Source organism: Triticum urartu, chromosome 6A (assembly GCF_056163025.1).
Source record: "Triticum urartu cultivar PI428250 chromosome 6A, HENAU_Tu73, whole genome shotgun sequence".
Lineage (NCBI taxonomy): Eukaryota > Viridiplantae > Streptophyta > Magnoliopsida > Poales > Poaceae > Triticum > Triticum urartu.
In genome coordinates this window covers 110,509,634-110,529,557 of record NC_141878.1, presented here as the reverse complement: position 1 = coordinate 110,529,557, position 19,924 = coordinate 110,509,634, and the positions used below count along the sequence as shown (strand labels likewise).

At 52.7% G+C, this 19,924-nt stretch overlaps 1 protein-coding gene across 1 annotated transcript; it reads right to left on the bottom strand.

Moving 5' to 3' along the window:
* Positions 1 to 8,082: 8,082 nt before the first annotated feature.
* On the bottom strand, positions 8,083 to 9,836 carry LOC147964330 (uncharacterized). Its single transcript, XM_087526807.1, has 4 exons — positions 9,122 to 9,836; positions 8,663 to 9,016; positions 8,254 to 8,392; positions 8,083 to 8,164 (listed from the first exon to the last, which is right to left on the bottom strand). The coding sequence occupies exons 1-4, from the start codon at positions 9,834 to 9,836 to the stop codon at positions 8,083 to 8,085; spliced, it is 1,290 nt and encodes a 429-aa protein (XP_087382933.1).
* Positions 9,837 to 19,924: the final 10,088 nt, after the last annotated feature.

Below are 19,924 nucleotides of genomic sequence, written 5' to 3'. Positions count from 1 at the left end.
GGTGGGAGGGCGGGGGCCGCCGGACAAGACTCTAACTCCGGCTCGAGCTTGACGTTGTAACCTTCTCCATTGAACTAGATCTGCACGGAGCCCCGGAGCTTGGCCGGCACACGCGAAGCGCATGCGCACCGGACCGAACCGAATCAAGGACAGCTCATCCACCACAAGGGGCCGCCCGATCATGGTCGTGGCCGCCATCAGACGCTCTGCGCGCCGCTGCTTCGGGGGGATGCCCCACATCTTCACCCACACTTCCGGCATCGACTGCGCCTTGGGCTCGGCGAGGACCGCGTCGCGAATGTTCGCCGTGATGTTGTTGATGGGGAGGAACAACTTGTCGCTGCGCGTCGCCATCCTCAGCAAAGCCGGATCTGGGAAAGCCACCGAGAAACAGTCCACGTCGAACGGAGCCACCTGCCAATCCCACTCCCCCTCGAAGAGGTGGGGGAGCTCTGCCTCCAGGATTTCCTTCGACAGGACGCCAGGCGCGGCCGACACCAGCGCCGCGTTGACCCCTAGCAGCTCCGACGCCCTCGCGTCCGCCTCCTCTGGGTACTGCAAGCAGAAGAAGCCACCTCCCGCGAAGGCGTGACCCATGGTCTGGAGCACCAGCTGCTTGCCACGCGTGGGGCAGTACGCCGACGCATGGCTCTCCATGCTGCAGAGCACGCACAGCTGCTGGAAGGCGCACTCATTCTGGTAGTGGCCTGTGCGCCCGCAGCGAAAGCACTCCGGCCCCGCCGACTCCTCGACGGGGATTGGCTCTGCCGCCGTGCCTTTGGAAGAGGAGGGCTTGGAAGCCGCCTTCATCGCGGGCTTGTGCTTCTTCATCTTTGGCTTGTTGAAAGGGTCGCCCGCCCGGTCACCGCAGTGGGGATGGAGCGCTTCCTTGCGCTTAAGCTCCAGCCCCTTCTTCTTGTATTCCTCCTTCCTTCTCTTCTTGCGCTCCTGGTCCTTGAGCCACCAGGCAGGGGGAGGCCCCCAGCCGCCCTCCTCGCCGGCGTGCTCCGCCGCCCGCGCCTTAGCTTGCTCGCGCAGATCTCGCTCGCGTCGCCGTTCCGCCTCCGGATCCGGCTCCGCCTGCTTGTCCGCCCGCCGATCCGCCTTGGATCCCATGGCGACGACCTCCGCAAAGGAGCGGTCCAGGGGTGGAGGAGGGGGGAGTGGGGAGAGAGAGCGAGCGACACGACCGAAGCGCCGCACCTCTGCGGGAGTGGCTGGAAACCCTAGTGCACAGTCAGAGGCGCCCCGGCGGATCCATAGCCACTTAAGGGCAGGCCGCGCCACAGCGGGAGCGGGCCTGGGCCGCACTGGGCAGCCCTCGACCACCCGTGACACTTCCACAACTACCCCGCCCCCCTGGGCTGCACTCAGCACGGATGGGCCCGACCGGCCCGTAACCAAGGACCGGCCCACTGGCCCAACCTCACCAACCTCGCCAACCCTAGGCCAGGTCTCGAGCGGCTCCGCCGCCGCCCTCGGCACCGCGACCGGCGCGGTCCCACGCGGTGGATCTGCCTCCGGGACCGGCCCCGCGGCCGGCAAGGTAGCAGCCGTCGCCATCATAGCAGGCACGACCTCGTCATCCCTCCGCACCGAGCGTCCGCGCGGCGCCTCCACCGCACGTAACGGCGATGCCCGACCCGACACCCCTGGTCCGCGGGCGCCCCGACCGCCTGGCGCAAAAGCACCGCGCCGTCCAGCTTTGAGAGAGCCCCCGAGCTCCTCCGCCATGGCTACGAACGCACCTACCGACGGCCTGGGCCCTGTACCAAGCCGACCGGCGGCAACGCCATTGCCAGCGTCCTCCTCCGCCTCCGAGACCTCCTCGTCACTTACCTCAGACAGCGCCCAGAACCGACTCCCTTCCCAGCGCGGGGACGGCACCGCGCCCAGCGCCGCCGCCGGGGCCGCGCGCACCGGCCGCCCCGACGGCCTCACCTCCGACCAGCCCGCCGACTCACCTGACACACTGGGGCGCAGCGCATCGCCCGCCCCATCGCCACCCGAGTCGCCAGCTCGTACAGGAGCCGTTGGAGCCATCTCCAATCGCTCCAATCGCCAATATAATTGTGGGTATAGCTATCAGAAAGCGCATGCATGCACTTATACTATATGCTATGCATCTACTATCCGGTGATCGATGGAGTTTGCTACGCGTCCATGGGTGTCCATCTATAATTCGAACCGTCAATACACAGCGAGCTGTCAAGGCCAAGTGAAAATTTGTTAAGCTCCAGGGACTGCAAATTTCTCAAAGGAAAGAACAGTACTGCGGCCGTGCCGTGTCTATCTAGGGATTATCAAGTGCTGCCGCAACTATCACTGGGCTCGCAGATTACGCGTCGCAAAGTGGCAAAACTTCAGTTTACCCTTCTCCTAGTTATGCAAATCATTTTCGTACTACTAGTTGTATCTATCTGTGCAAGCAGTAACTCATTAATAATAATGCAACAAATTAAGAAAGCATCGGCCACAGGTGGACCGGCAGCAGGCAATAATCCTACATCTACGTGAGGCCTACGTAGACTAACCTAAACTGCCTAACTAATTAACTTCGGCCCCCCCTGATTTTCAGGTGGGTGAGGCCCCAACCTCACCAACCTCGCCAACCCTAGGCCAGGTCTCGAGCGGCTCCGCCGCCGCCCTCGGCACCGCGACCGGCGCGGTCCCACGCGGTGGATCTGCCTCCGGGACCGGCCCCGCGGCCGGCAAGGTAGCAGCCGTCGCCATCATAGCAGGCACGACCTCGTCATCCCTCCGCACCGAGCGTCCGCGCGGCGCCTCCACCGCACGCAACGGCGACGCCCGACCCGACACCCCTGGTCCGCGGGCGCCCCGACCGCCTGGCGCAAAAGCACCGCGCCGTCCAGCTTTGAGAGAGCCCCCGAGCTCCTCCGCCATGGCTACGAACGCACCTACCGACGGCCTGGGCCCTGTACCAAGCCGACCGGCGGCAACGCCATTGCCAGCGTCCTCCTCCGCCTCCGAGACCTCCTCGTCACTTACCTCAGACAGCGCCCAGAACCGACTCCCTTCCCAGCGCGGGGACGACACCGCGCCCAGCGCCGCCGCCGGGGCCGCGCGCACCGGCCGCCCCGACGGCCTCACCTCCGACCAGCCCGCCGACTCACCTGACACACTGGGGCGCAGCGCATCGCCCGCCCCATCGCCACCCGAGTCGCCAGCTCGTACAGGAGCCGTTGGAGCCATCTCCAATCGCTCCAATCGCCAATATAATTGTGGGTATAGCTATCAGAAAGCGCATGCATGCACTTATACTATATGCTATGCATCTACTATCCGGTGATCGATGGAGTTTGCTACGCGTCCATGGGTGTCCATCTATAATTCGAACCGTCAATACACAGCGAGCTGTCAAGGCCAAGTGAAAATTTGTTAAGCTCCAGGGACTGCAAATTTCTCAAAGGAAAGAACAGTACTGCGGCCGTGCCGTGTCTATCTAGGGATTATCAAGTGCTGCCGCAACTATCACTGGGCTCGCAGATTACGCGTCGCAAAGTGGCAAAACTTCAGTTTACCCTTCTCCTAGTTATGCAAATCATTTTCGTACTACTAGTTGTATCTATCTGTGCAAGCAGTAACTCATTAATAATAATGCAACAAATTAAGAAAGCATCGGCCACAGGTGGACCGGCAGCAGGCAATAATCCTACATCTACGTGAGGCCTACGTAGACTAACCTAAACTGCCTAACTAATTAACTTCGGCCCCCCCTGATTTTCAGGTGGGTGAGGCCCCAACCTCACCAACCTCGCCAACCCTAGGCCAGGTCTCGAGCGGCTCCGCCGCCGCCCTCGGCACCGCGACCGGCGCGGTCCCACGCGGTGGATCTGCCTCCGGGACCGGCCCCGCGGCCGGCAAGGTAGCAGCCGTCGCCATCATAGCAGGCACGACCTCGTCATCCCTCCGCACCGAGCGTCCGCGCGGCGCCTCCACCGCACGCAACGGCGACGCCCGACCCGACACCCCTGGTCCGCGGGCGCCCCGACCGCCTGGCGCAAAAGCACCGCGCCGTCCAGCTTTGAGAGAGCCCCCGAGCTCCTCCGCCATGGCTACGAACGCACCTACCGACGGCCTGGGCCCTGTACCAAGCCGACCGGCGGCAACGCCATTGCCAGCGTCCTCCTCCGCCTCCGAGACCTCCTCGTCACTTACCTCAGACAGCGCCCAGAACCGACTCCCTTCCCAGCGCGGGGACGACACCGCGCCCAGCGCCGCCGCCGGGGCCGCGCGCACCGGCCGCCCCGACGGCCTCACCTCCGACCAGCCCGCCGACTCACCTGACACACTGGGGCGCAGCGCATCGCCCGCCCCATCGCCACCCGAGTCGCCAGCTCGTACAGGAGCCGTTGGAGCCATCTCCAATCGCTCCAATCGCCAATATAATTGTGGGTATAGCTATCAGAAAGCGCATGCATGCACTTATACTATATGCTATGCATCTACTATCCGGTGATCGATGGAGTTTGCTACGCGTCCATGGGTGTCCATCTATAATTCGAACCGTCAATACACAGCGAGCTGTCAAGGCCAAGTGAAAATTTGTTAAGCTCCAGGGACTGCAAATTTCTCAAAGGAAAGAACAGTACTGCGGCCGTGCCGTGTCTATCTAGGGATTATCAAGTGCTGCCGCAACTATCACTGGGCTCGCAGATTACGCGTCGCAAAGTGGCAAAACTTCAGTTTACCCTTCTCCTAGTTATGCAAATCATTTTCGTACTACTAGTTGTATCTATCTGTGCAAGCAGTAACTCATTAATAATAATGCAACAAATTAAGAAAGCATCGGCCACAGGTGGACCGGCAGCAGGCAATAATCCTACATCTACGTGACGCCTACGTAGACTAACCTAAACTGCCTAACTAATTAACTTCGGCCCCCCCTGATTTTCAGGTGGGTGAGGCCCCAACCTCACCAACCTCGCCAACCCTAGGCCAGGTCTCGAGCGGCTCCGCCGCCGCCCTCGGCACCGCGACCGGCGCGGTCCCACGCGGTGGATCTGCCTCCGGGACCGGCCCCGCGGCCGGCAAGGTAGCAGCCGTCGCCATCATAGCAGGCACGACCTCGTCATCCCTCCGCACCGAGCGTCCGCGCGGCGCCTCCACCGCACGCAACGGCGACGCCCGACCCGACACCCCTGGTCCGCGGGCGCCCCGACCGCCTGGCGCAAAAGCACCGCGCCGTCCAGCTTTGAGAGAGCCCCCGAGCTCCTCCGCCATGGCTACGAACGCACCTACCGACGGCCTGGGCCCTGTACCAAGCCGACCGGCGGCAACGCCATTGCCAGCGTCCTCCTCCGCCTCCGAGACCTCCTCGTCACTTACCTCAGACAGCGCCCAGAACCGACTCCCTTCCCAGCGCGGGGACGACACCGCGCCCAGCGCCGCCGCCGGGGCCGCGCGCACCGGCCGCCCCGACGGCCTCACCTCCGACCAGCCCGCCGACTCACCTGACACACTGGGGCGCAGCGCATCGCCCGCCCCATCGCCACCCGAGTCGCCAGCTCGTACAGGAGCCGTTGGAGCCATCTCCAATCGCTCCAATCGCCAATATAATTGTGGGTATAGCTATCAGAAAGCGCATGCATGCACTTATACTATATGCTATGCATCTACTATCCGGTGATCGATGGAGTTTGCTACGCGTCCATGGGTGTCCATCTATAATTCGAACCGTCAATACACAGCGAGCTGTCAAGGCCAAGTGAAAATTTGTTAAGCTCCAGGGACTGCAAATTTCTCAAAGGAAAGAACAGTACTGCGGCCGTGCCGTGTCTATCTAGGGATTATCAAGTGCTGCCGCAACTATCACTGGGCTCGCAGATTACGCGTCGCAAAGTGGCAAAACTTCAGTTTACCCTTCTCCTAGTTATGCAAATCATTTTCGTACTACTAGTTGTATCTATCTGTGCAAGCAGTAACTCATTAATAATAATGCAACAAATTAAGAAAGCATCAGCCACAGGTGGACCGGCAGCAGGCAATAATCCTACATCTACGTGACGCCTACGTAGACTAACCTAAACTGCCTAACTAATTAACTTCGGCCCCCCCTGATTTTCAGGTGGGTGAGGCCCCAACCTCACCAACCTCGCCAACCCTAGGCCAGGTCTCGAGCGGCTCCGCCGCCGCCCTCGGCACCGCGACCGGCGCGGTCCCACGCGGTGGATCTGCCTCCGGGACCGGCCCCGCGGCCGGCAAGGTAGCAGCCGTCGCCATCATAGCAGGCACGACCTCGTCATCCCTCCGCACCGAGCGTCCGCGCGGCGCCTCCACCGCACGCAACGGCGACGCCCGACCCGACACCCCTGGTCCGCGGGCGCCCCGACCGCCTGGCGCAAAAGCACCGCGCCGTCCAGCTTTGAGAGAGCCCCCGAGCTCCTCCGCCATGGCTACGAACGCACCTACCGACGGCCTGGGCCCTGTACCAAGCCGACCGGCGGCAACGCCATTGCCAGCGTCCTCCTCCGCCTCCGAGACCTCCTCGTCACTTACCTCAGACAGCGCCCAGAACCGACTCCCTTCCCAGCGCGGGGACGACACCGCGCCCAGCGCCGCCGCCGGGGCCGCGCGCACCGGCCGCCCCGACGGCCTCACCTCCGACCAGCCCGCCGACTCACCTGACACACTGGGGCGCAGCGCATCGCCCGCCCCATCGCCACCCGAGTCGCCAGCTCGTACAGGAGCCGTTGGAGCCATCTCCAATCGCTCCAATCGCCAATATAATTGTGGGTATAGCTATCAGAAAGCGCATGCATGCACTTATACTATATGCTATGCATCTACTATCCGGTGATCGATGGAGTTTGCTACGCGTCCATGGGTGTCCATCTATAATTCGAACCGTCAATACACAGCGAGCTGTCAAGGCCAAGTGAAAATTTGTTAAGCTCCAGGGACTGCAAATTTCTCAAAGGAAAGAACAGTACTGCGGCCGTGCCGTGTCTATCTAGGGATTATCAAGTGCTGCCGCAACTATCACTGGGCTCGCAGATTACGCGTCGCAAAGTGGCAAAACTTCAGTTTACCCTTCTCCTAGTTATGCAAATCATTTTCGTACTACTAGTTGTATCTATCTGTGCAAGCAGTAACTCATTAATAATAATGCAACAAATTAAGAAAGCATCGGCCACAGGTGGACCGGCAGCAGGCAATAATCCTACATCTACGTGAGGCCTACGTAGACTAACCTAAACTGCCTAACTAATTAACTTCGGCCCCCCCTGATTTTCAGGTGGGTGAGGCCCCTTCCCCCCCCCCCCCCCCCCCCCCCCTCTCCAATACTAATTAGCCACGTTGCACTTTACGTAAAACACGTAATATTATTTACGTAAGTGTAGCATTGCTCGGCAGCAGGCCACTAAGAATCCTGTGCAGACCAAACCGAGGCATGGCGAACCTCCATATATGTATGAACGACATGAATCATCTGCAGCTTAATAAAACAAGATACTAGAAAAATAAATGTGAAATAGGACATCTAGTTCTGCTCGTCAGCTTAAATGCTCCCTCGTGAACCGTAAAATCAAAACAACTGTAAAAAATTCAAAAATCTGATTTTTTTTTTCAACAAACATTAACAAACAGTCTACAGACGTACAAATTTTCATGATGAAAAAAATTCCTAAATGCTCTGAAATAGTAGATGGTCCAAAAAGACTATTTTTTGCTTGTTCATGGGGTGGTTAGAAGGAGTGGCTTCTCTGATTCTGCTAGTGCTGAAATGTTGAGAACCAAATAATCAGACTTCAGAACTGCATGTAAAGATAGGGGAGAGAAGGATGCAGTACAAGGAACTGAAGCAGGAGGAGATGAATGAACAAACCAATAAATTTCAGGTACAAAATATTATGAGATGAGATAAGATGAATGAATTACGATTAACAATTTTGTACTACTAGCTAGAACTGAAGTATGTACTGCCAAATAGGTATAACTGGAGCAATTTACTAGCAGAAGATAAGAGAATATCTGCCACAGCATAACAGTCGGTTAACGAAGGTATTACCGTTCAATTTGAACTTGCTCCATGCATATCGCCACCCATGCTGACCTAGCCTAGATATGACCTGCATTATGGTTGGCAATGAACTGATTATTGTTCCACCTGGCGGGACTGATTATTCCACCACGCGTGTCCCTGCATGCATATATAGGAGGGGAATCATTATCATGCCAACTAAGTTGTCTGAACTAAGTAAGTTTGGGCGGGTGCAACAAGTAGCTCACCACTTATAAACACAACGACAGGTATTGCACATATGGTCAATGAGGCTACAAGTACAACACTCCGTGCTACAACCATGTTCTGCACATCCCCCAACTCTTGATGACCAGGTATCGCTGCTGAGGTGGTATTGGAAAATATACTCCCTCCGTTTTTATTACTCCGCATATTAGAGTTGATTGAAGTCAAATTTCGTAAAATTTGACCAAGTTTATATAAAAGAATATAAGCATTTACTACAACAAATCTATATGATGTGAAAATACATTGAATAATAAATCTAATGATATTAATTTATTATTGTAAATATTAATATTTTTGTTTATAAACTTGGTCAAAGTTAATAAATCTTGACTTTGATCAAAACTAATATACAGACTAAATAAAAATGGAGGGAGTATTTGTCAGAGATGCGATCTGCAAGCACAATGGTATCACCCGTGGTGGTAGGCACCGCCGACAAACTAAAACTCGGGTTCCTTTTACTATCAATCAAAAGAGCATTTCCTCCTATGCTTTTTACTGGGGCAAACTTTCCTTGGGCAAGATCCGCTAATCTGTAAATAAGCATAGGTGTAGTTTCTTTATTGCCAACCACCAGGATCTTGGAGTCGCATTCTACCAGCTCGGGCAAGTGGAACTTATCCGCGGGACATGTGGCAACTAACTTGGGTGACAACAAGGAAGACGAAGCTAAACCCAATGTCGTTGAGTGATCTTGCCAAGGTGGGTCGAACCGGAGAATATTTACTTCCGAGCTACTCCCTTCGTTCCAAATTACTTGTCGTAGAAATGAATGTATCTAGAATTAAAATACATCTAGATACATCCATACCAATGACAAGTAATTTGGAGCGGAGGGAATAGATATCTGCTCCTGCAACATGTAAAGTTGTCCTTTGAATGATAATGGGCTCGCATGTGGGTGTGGGCGGAAGCCCCGAAAGGCAGATAAACTCCACCGCTTGTCATTTGTGCTCGCAAAGAGTATGAATGGTTTATTCTGAAACGTGACCATGACCCCAAGGACTCCATCCGGACTTGTACTCACAGCGGCGAACACGTTGATCGGTAACAAGCGGAATCTCGAGTTTTCTGGGAGAGTTATGTCTGCCGGGAGCTCCACAACGTCGCCCGTGAAGGGGTGGAGGAGGCATGGATGGTCGCCCTGGGTGTATTGCCGCGGCCGGAGGAGGAGCAACAGGCCATCTGCTGGGCAGAGGACGAAGTGGTCTTTAAGAAGAGGAAGTCGAGGGCGGACGAAGACTCCAGTGGACAGGTTGAAGAAACGTTTCTTGCCGTCTTCACGGGGATGGAGCCCGTGCCCCTCGGGCAACATCATCCAGCGGCGCGGGTGAAACCGCGGATCGATGATTCCGTGGCCGCGCGGGCAGACGGTGCTGGACCGACAGTACGGGCAGACGGCACGGTAGCGGACGTAGTCGAGTATGACCCCGGCGAGCTCCCGCCATCCGATGAGGCGGACCAGATCCCCGTGCAGGGTCGTCCACGGGGAGGCATCGCCGGAGCTGGCGGTGGCGGCGGTAATGGCCGGTGGGCGCTTGCGTACCGTGGAGGAAGACATGGATCGATCTCGATCCTGGTAGATCGATCGATTGGTAATTTTCTGTTTTACCCTAGCCTACGGGTACGAACTCCCGTTTTTGTTTCTTACTAGTAATAATGTACGTGCAATGCACGTTTATATTAGGTAGGATATTAGTTGCACATTATATTAGGTAAGATATATCTGTTACACGTTGGTATTTGATAAGATATTAATTACTTTTTCGCGGGAATGGTAGGATGGATATTAATTACATGACAGATTTCATGGGATAGCGTTGAGTCAAAATGTGTTTATAACTAATGGCAGTGATGGGTAATTAGAGTGTTAAGCGTGTTTGGTGCTCAACATTGGAGCGATTTCAACCGCTAGATAATATGATTTGACGGTCGTGATGGTTTGGATCTGTCCCTTTGGGTCTTTTTATATTGGTATAGATAGATAGGTTATTATGAACTCTCTCGTTTTTTTAGACAAATTACGAACTCTCTCGTACGACTCAGGAATTCAAATTAGCCTGCCTGGGCCTGGCCCTCATTTTCTGCCTTGTTATGGTTGAGTCAGGTTTTGGTCTAATGTCTACTTACTGACGGGCCTAAAAATATTGGATCAATTACTCTGACAAGTAGTGATAGTGCCCCCTCAAATAAATAAATAACAAGTAGTAGTGATAGTGTCGACTCAAAAAAAAGTAGTAGTGATAGTAGAAACACACTCGACAACGGGCGAGAATTAATTTAGCTCATTATCGGTACATATCAGCAATGCAATAATTCAAGGGTAGTTAGCTACCTGGATTCTAGTTAGCTACCTGAATTCTATCATTGGGCTTAAGATTGACTTATGCGATGACCTTGCAAAAGGGAAATCAATTGTTACTTATCTGCATGCAGGAAAGCCTAATCCGCCTGTCCTTGAGGCTAGGTGGTGCGCGCCTTTAGTTGGCTGGGTAAAACTGAATTCGGATGGGGCTTTCGATGATGGAGCAGCGGGAGCGGGTATGATACTACGAGATGACAAAGGTACAATCATTTTTTCGGCCTGCAGAGCTCTTTTCTCTTGCCGCGATTCTTTGGAAGCGGAGCTTTGTGCATGTATGGAGGGACTTTCCTTCTCAATTCAAAGGAGTGAACTTCCCATTATATTAGAGATGGATTCTATGGTGGCTGTGAAGCTGGTTCAGTCAAAGGAATTGGATAGATCGATTTACTACGCTATCGTGAAAGAAATTAGGCATTTGTTGAGCCTACGTAGAACTTGTATTACTCTTGTTAAACGAACTCAAAATAAGGTTAGCGATAGTTTGGCTAGGTTTGCTAGGACAAAAGGTAGAACTCTTACCTGGATTGAATCAGGGCCTTCTGATTCCCTAGACTTGGCTGCTGCTGATTGTAACCTCCTTTCTTGAGTAATGCAAGTTTTTACCCGCAAAAAAAAGCATGTCATTGTGCACAAATGCTGGTTGCTGGGCTGCCAGAGGAGGCAAAGGGAGTGCTGGAAGTTATTTGGATGAACACATATGAGAATATAAATCAAATACATTGCTTCCGCAGGTTAAAATGACCATGCTATTTTCAACATTTTAAGCAGGAAATGCACGGCCAGTGGATCCTGGGCCAGCCTATATCTCGGCTTATTTATTACACTGATTTATTAAAAAATGTTTATCAGTTAGATATTGGAAAAAAAGGATGTGATTTAAAGAAACCTCATGTTTTTAAAATTTTAAAACTGCCCGCGATACTACAAAAGTGTTTGCAAATTTTGAAAATCCTAAAAAAGATACTTGAAATTTAAAAAATATTCGCCTTTTTATTAAATTTGGAAATAATCATGAATTTTTGGTTTAGTCATCGTTGATGTTTTTCAAGATTTATGTGGGTCTTCTTTCTCGATGACAACTCACAGGTAAAAAAAAATCTTCAAGAACTTCGCTAGGAAGGCCCAAAATCAATTTGAAGTGAAGATCAAGAAGGTTTGAAGCGACAACGGAACGGAGTTCCAGAACGCCAATGTGGATACCTTTTTTGACGAGGAAGGCATCTGACATGAGTTCTTTTTTTTGAGAAAATCCCACATGAGTTCTCAGCTACATACATACCTCAACAAAATGGAGTTGTTGAGGGGGAGTACAGTACCCTAATCGAGATGGCGAGAATGATGCTAGATGAATACAAGATGCCAAAACACTTTTGGCTAAAAGCGGTTGAAACAGCTTGTCATGCTACCAATCGACTTTTTTTCACAAGCTTCTTGGTAAAATGGCATACGAGCTACTCACGGGTAATAAGCCACAAGTTGGATACTTTCGAGTATTTGGCTCAAAGTGTTACATTCTTGACAAGAATCGTCGTTCAAAATTTGCTCCTAAATCTCATGAAGGTTTCCTACTCGGTTACAGATTGAACTCTCACACTTACCGTGTCTACAACAACTTCACTTGAGAAGTTGAAGAGACGATAGATGTGAAGTTTGATGAATCTAACGGCTCGCTATTAGAGCAATTGCCAATTGATGTAGGAGACAAAGATCCTTCAGAAGCAATTCAAGACTTGTCTATTGGCAAGATTCGTCCAATGGAGGTGAAGGAGAGCACTTCGTCCATTAAAGTGGAAGCCTCAACTTCACATCAAGGTGAACCACAAGTTGACATGGAGGCATCCATAAATGAAACATGTCAAGACGAAGAGAATGAGGAAGTACAACAAGATGACCCACCTTGACCTCCTTCTCCACATCCACAAGCGAACAACACGAGCTACAATGAGGAAGAAGAAGATGATGAAGATGCTTCACCTCGACCCAAGCAAAAGCTACCTCGGATTAGAACAAGAATTGACAAGCATCCTCCCGTCGAACAAATTCTTGGCGACATCAAATTCAGGAGAATTACTTGCTCTAAATCTCGTTTAGCTAACTTTTGTGAGCATTACTCATTCATCTCTAGCATTGAGCCTATGAAGGTTGAGGAGGCCCTCGAAGACTCCGATTGGGTGAATGCTATGCCCGAAGAACTACACAACTTCTAGAGGAATCAAGTGTGGGCATTGGTTGAGAAGCCCAAGGATGAACAAAATGGATCAGAACCAAATGGGTGTTTTGGAACAAGCAAGATGAGGATGGAAAAGTCATACGCAAGAAGGCTTGTCTCATTACTCAAGGCTACATTCAAGTCGAAGGTATGAACTATGGTGAGACTTATGCCCCCGTTGATAGACTTGGGTCCAATCGCATTTTACTTGATTATGCCAATCACCATGATATCACCCTCTATCAAATGGATATTAAAAGTGTTTTTCTAAATTGTAAAATGAAGGAGGAAGTTTATGTTAAACAACCTCACGGCTTTGTTAATCCCAAGAAACCAAACCATGTTTACAAACTTCATAAAGCTCTCTATGGTCTCAAACAAGCCCCAAGAGCTTGGTATAAATGCTTCACAAAGTTTCTTCTTGAAAAAGGATTTGAGATTGGTAAAATTGATTCAATCTTGTTTACTAAGAGTGTGAATGGTGAGTTATTTGTGTGCCAAATATATGTTGATGATATTATCTTTCGTTCCACTAACCTTCTCTTAGTGAAAAGTTTGGAAGGTTGATGTCGGAAAAGTATGAGATGCCTATGATGTGTGAACTAAAATTATTTCTCAATTTGCAAATCAAGAAAACTAGGGATGGTACCTTTGTCTCACAAACAAAGTATACCAAGGACTTATTCTATAAGTTCAACATGCAAGAAAGCAAAAGTAGGAAAACCCCCATGCTAAGTTCCAGACATGTTGACTTGACAAAGGATGGCAAACCCGTTGATCTAAAGGTTTACCGATCCATGATTGGTTCTTTGCTGTATCTATGTGCTTCCCGTCCCGACATTATGCTAAGTGTGTTCATGTGTGCACTATTGGGGAACGTAGTATTTCAAAAAAATTCCTACGATCACGCAATATCTATATAGGAGAAGCATAGCAATGAGCAGGGAGAGTGTGTCCACGTACCCTCATAGACCGAAAGCGGAAGCGTTTAGTAACGTGGTTGATGTAGTCAAACGTCTTCGCGATCCAACTGATCCAAGTACCGAACGCACGGCACCTCTGCGATCTGCACGCGTTCAGCTCGGTGACGTCCCTCGAACTCTTGATCCAGTTGAGGCCGAGGGAGATTTTCGTCAGCACGACGACGTGGTGACGGTGATGATGAAGTTACCGACGCAGGGCTTCGCCTAAGCACTATGACAATATGACTGAGGTGTAAAACTATGGAGGGGGGGGGGGCACCGCACACGGCTAAAGATCAACTTGTGTCTATGGGGTGCCCCCTCCCCTGTATATAAAGGAGGGGAGGAGGAGGCCGACCGGCCCCAAGGGGGGAATCCTACTCCAAGTAGGAATCGCCACCCCTTTCCTAGTCCAAGTAGGAGAAGAAGGAAGGAGAGGGAGAGGGAGAGGGAGAGGGAAAGAGGGGCCGCGCCCCCTCCCCTAGTCCTATTCGGACTCCCCTTGGGGGGGACGCCACCTCCTGGCTGCTGCCCTCTCTCTCCCGTAAGGCCCACTAAGGCCCATTACTTCTCCGGGGGGTTTCGGTAACCCCTCCGACACTCCGGTTTTATCCGAAACTACCCGTAACACTTTCGGTGTCCGAATAACATGGTCCAATATATCTATATTTATGTCTCGGCCATTTCGAGACTCCTCGTCATGCCCGTGATCTCATCTGGGACTCTGAACATCCTTCGGTACATCAAATCACATAACTCGTAATACATATCGTCATCGAATGTTAAGCGTGCGGACCCTACGGGTTCGAGAACTATGTAGACATGACCGAGACACATCTCCGATCAATAACCAATAGCGGAACCTAGATGCTCATATTGGCTCCTACATATTCTACGAAGATCTTTATCGGTCAAACCGCATAACAACATACGTTGTTCCCTTTGTCATCGGTATGTTACTTGCTCGAGATTCGATCGTCGGTAACATCATACCTAGTTCAATCTCGTTACTGGCAAGTCTCTTTACTCGTTTCGTAATGCATCATACCGTGACTAACTCATTAATCACATTGCTTGCAAGGCTTATAGTGATGTGCATTACCGAGAGGGCCCAGAGATACCTCTCCGATACACAAAGTGACAAATCCTAATCTCGATCTATGCCAACCATTGGTATGCGTCGGTCCTAAACAAATGGTTTTTAATCCCTTTCTGTGATGGCATGCGGAACCATCGCCAAGTGAGTGTGGGCGATGGGGGGGTTCTTCCCACACGACCCAGGAACCATTAGGGATATGCCCCCCTCGCACACACGCTCAGCAAAATGAGGTCGTGTGCGACCGGCGAGCACTCAAATACAGAAAGTCATACAGTAGTGCTAAAAAAATACAATTATACAGGAGAAATCATTTCCGGTCGTACATACATCCCACACAGTCAGTCACCACGAAACGTTTCCGTTCGTATATACATCCCACACAGTCACTACAAGGAAAACATTTGTGCAAGGTGGCGTAACGCAAAAAGTTTTGAAGAGAATGTTGTGTGTGATTGTTCATTGATCCAACACGGTTTATTCCTAAAAACTGTGTGCATTTCCTGAGGTCATCGTCCACTGTGTTTTCTCATTAACCTTTTGCAGTAGGAAAATCCAATTAGCAAGCTAATTGGCCAATTAGCGGGCTAATTGCCCTATTATTAATAATCCATTTACTAATCTAATTGACATTCATATTAAGCACATAATATATTCCATTTCCATATTAAGGAAGCAGGATTTCATAATTGAAATACATCGGAGTACAACATGATATAGCTTCAGCAATCAGCTACCCCATTACACAACTGCACCAGCAACAAGTTTTACATGCAACATCTAGAACCTTCCGAAATTAGTATCATAGACGGTATATAGAGATATGCATCTCATCTGGAAAAACTGCTGAAGCGGAAGGCGAATATTGAGCCTTCATTCATGTTGAAGGTCTTTGCAACTTTAGGCCAGTGCCTGTGGATGATTGACCGTCCATCCTTCGACCTCTTCAGGAACACTTCAATATTGAACTGTGGGTGTTGTATGAAAACTTTCCTCGCCTCCTGACCACAGAGGTGGTTTGAGAGGTAATCATCAGCGAACCCTGAAAACAAGGATGTGCATAAATATCTTCTCTATATTGGAAACAGGGCAAAGGAATAAAAAAAAGGCAAGGTATAATAGTTAGTATCATCTTGTAAACCTCAGTGCTTCCCATTGTTTCCCTGCAACACATATAAGGTAGTTAGTCATCAGGTTAAGTAAGGGTTCGCATGCTATCAGTAAAATATGTTGATGAAAAATAAGCACATTGCAGATTCATCAGATTAATTCAAGCCACATGGAAAACCCATTTATCCAAACCAAGCATGATTAAGAACTAGGAAATATATCACTTGTATATGTTTCTCATGTGTTAAGTGCAGCCAAATTCGATTTATTCCTAACATGGTATGCAATAACATCGCATTGCAGAATTGAACCAAGAAGTTAACTAACCACCACAACAAATGAACCAAACGTTAACTGAGCACCACTGAAGGAGTCCTGGATTAGGGGGTCTCCGGACAGCCGGACTATATCCTTTGGCTGGACTGTTGGACTATGAAGATACAAGATTGAAGACTTCGTCCCGTGCCCGGATGGGACTCTCCTTGGCGTGGAAGGCAAGGTAGGCAATACGGATATATAGATCTCCTCTCTTGTAACCGACTCTGTGTAACCCTAGCCCCCTCCAGTTTCTATATAAACCGGAGGGTTTATGTCAGATTTCGGGTTCCGGCAGACCCTTGAGGTTCGAACACTAGGGTGCGCACGGAGATCTCTCCCATACCGATCTACGTCCAATCTCCTCATGTGATCTAAGATGGAAACAACGAACAACACAAGGGACACGAGGTTTATACTGGTTCGGGCCACCGTTTTGGTGTAATACCCTACTCCAGTGTGTGGTGTGGTGGATTGCCTCAGGGGCTGATGATGAACAGTACAAGGGAAGAACAGCCTCGCGAGGGGCGTTCTTGAGCTGGTGCGATGAACTGCTAGGGTGAGTTCAGTTGCCTCTCTCTCTGCTAGGGTTCTACCAGATCTCTCGCCATCCCTCTACTCTGTGGTGGCTAGCTCTACTTATAGAGGCCCTCGGCCTCTCCCCCCAAATAATGAGCGGGAAGGGCGTCAACAATTGGCCATTTTGAAACATATAGTACAAGTTATCCTGACCAAAGGTGGTCTTCGGCTGCCAAAAGTACTGGTGATGACGCCGTCTTGGGCTCCACGGTGACCTCCGTCCTGCCGCTCTGTTGGTCTTGGTCTCGTTGCACCGGAATGGTAACCTTTGCCTGGTGCCTTGGCCTGTGCTTACCCCCTTTGCACCAAAGGGGAAACAAGGACACTGCACAGGCCAGCGCCCGCCTGGCGCCCGCCTGGTCTCGATCGTCATGGCTTGCGTCACGGGCTCCTCGCGAGGTACCCCTGCCTTGATTTCTCCGCCTCCTCGCGAGCCTGCCTGATGAGGCTGCCTCTGAGGAAGCTCTCTGTCGTCCCCCTCACGAGGCTTGGCCCCTCACGAGGGTCTTGAGCTTGAGCCGATGCAGATGGGCCGCGTTGGGCCCCCACTTGAGCCACGCCGCAGGCCGCAGGCAGGAAAGTCTGGGGACCCCCGTTCCCAGAACGCAGACAGTAGCCCCCGGACACAAGGCGTGCCCGGGCTTGGCCTAGCAGGAAAGCGAAGGGGCAAGCGTGAAGCGCCGCGGACCCTAACAACCTGTGGCCTTGGGCGCCGCGTGGCGATTGATCGGACGTGGGCGTATGTGCTTCCCCACGACGCCTCGGCGACTGCACGACTTGACAAGTCCCTGCATGCAGAGAAACCGATCATGATTACCTGCGATCGTGGTGCTCGGCGGTTGGCCTCCTCCGGCTATAAGTACGGGGCTGCACGAGCCCCTTCAGCCCATCCCTTCCTGCTGCTCCTTGCCTTCTTCTTGGCTACTCATCGTTCCCATGGCTCCAAAGAGATTCTCGGCCGCGGAGAAAGGAAAGGCCCGCCAGGCAGGGCCTGGCTCCCTCCCGACCAAGCGCGGCCAAGGCCGCCCTCACAAGTATTCCACGGTCCCCGTAGCGGCCTCCCGCGGCCATGGAGGCGGTTCCCTGTGCGGTGGTGAGCGCCCGGTTGCCGATGGGAGGCATGTCGTGGCTGCGCGCCCCCTAGGCCACGCTTTCGCTCTACGGAGGTGCTGCCGGAGTTCGTCGTGTGGTCAGCGGACCCAAACAGCACCCGGCTCCAGCTCCCTCGTTTCTTCGCAGATGAACTGCCGGCCAGCGCCCGGTGCGGCTTCTGGCTCCAGGCGGACGGCTGCTGCAGCAGGGCCTCCTGGGCTTCGCTGGAAGTCTCTGTTTCTGGGAATTGGGCCCTGACCCGCGGCTGGCAAACATTTGCCCGCGCGCGCGGCCTGGGCCGGTGGTGCGCCCTGTACTTCAAGTTCGATGGTGACGCCACCCTCTACGTGAGGGTGTTCGGGGAAGACGGTCGCCATGCTGGGTGCTGCCCCGAAGACAACGATCGCGGTCGCCTGCCCAGCCCCGGTACTGACCAGGATGAAGACGGCGACATGCGTACAGGCGGCGGTGCTCGGGGCTCGCTGGGCTTCGGTGACTCCCTCTTGGGCAGCAGCTCCTCCAGCGGTGGCCGCAACCAGCCCCCGCGCCGTCGCGCCCGCCTGGGTGAGGGTAGCGGGTCAGCCCGCCGTCGCGCCCCGGCGAAGCGAGAGGAGGGATCGGCCTGAGCCCCAGGAGCAACTCGAACCTTCGCTGTGGGTTGGTGCAGGACGAATCGCACCCATTTTGTTTTCCTTCTTTTCCTGCGCAGAAACAAAAGGTAGTATAGGGCCCCGCGGGGGCGTGTTAGAACTGCTACTGTTAACCATCGTGCTGCTTCCGCTATTTCTATGCTGTGTTTCCATGCCGTGCACCCATGTGCGGGAATTATTTTAGCTCGATGGGGCTTGATGCGGTCCTCGCCTCCCGAGGCCGTGGCCTCGCCGTGCGCTTCATGCCCTGCAAGGATTAGTAGGAGGTGTAACTTTTGGTCTTGGTTGTGGGGGCGATCGGCCCAGGTCCTGCGCTCGTGTCGCGATGCCCGTGAGGCACGGACTGGGAGGGGTGCTCCCGCAGAGGACTCGGAAAGGAAAGCTCCAAACGATCGGGGCAGAAAACACTCGCGAGGGCGCCCGTGAACCTCCCTTGCGAGAGAAAACGAGGCAAGCGAGTGAAAAAGGTAAAGGGTCACAAGCCAGGAACGTCAACAACTCCAATAAAACTTCGAACGGGAATAAACAAGCCAACTGTAGAAAGCAAATGGGAAAGCCGCGTCCGTCACCTATTCTAGTCTTCGACGTCTTCTCACCAGCGCGGAGCTAAGTGCTGCCACTAGGCGTGGGCGGGAGCCCCCGAGGCCCGAGGGCGGCACTCCGGAGACTCCGGAGCGTGTACAGCCCCACTCATTATTACATGAGAGTGTCACGGGCGGCGAGCTTCACAGGCATTTGCCTCCTTCACAGGCACTGGGCCTTTCCCAAAACGCAGCAGCTTCACAGGCATTCGCCTTCTTCACAGGCACTGGGCCTTTCCCAAAACACAGCAGCTTCACATGCATTCGCCTTCTTCACAGGCACCGGGCCTTTCCCAAAATGCAGCAGCTTCACAGGCATTCGCCTTCTTCACAGGCACTGGGCCTTTCCCAAAACACAGCAGCTTCACATGCATTCGCCTTCTTCACAGGCACCGGGCCTTTCCCAAAACGCAGCAGCTTCACAGGCATTCGCCTTCTTCACAGGCACCAGGCCTTTCCAAAAACGCAGCAGCTTCATAGGCATTCGCCTTCTTCATAGGCACCGGGCCTTTCCAAAAACGCAGCAGCTTCATAGGCATTCGCCTTCTTCATAGGCACCGGGCCTTTCCTAGGCGCTAGGCCTCGCTCAGGGATAGAACCTCCGGAGATGTTGAATGTTCCACGCGTTCTAAATGGGTACCCCCTCCGTGGTCTCCAAGCGCGCGAAGCCAGGCCTGGAAACATGAACAA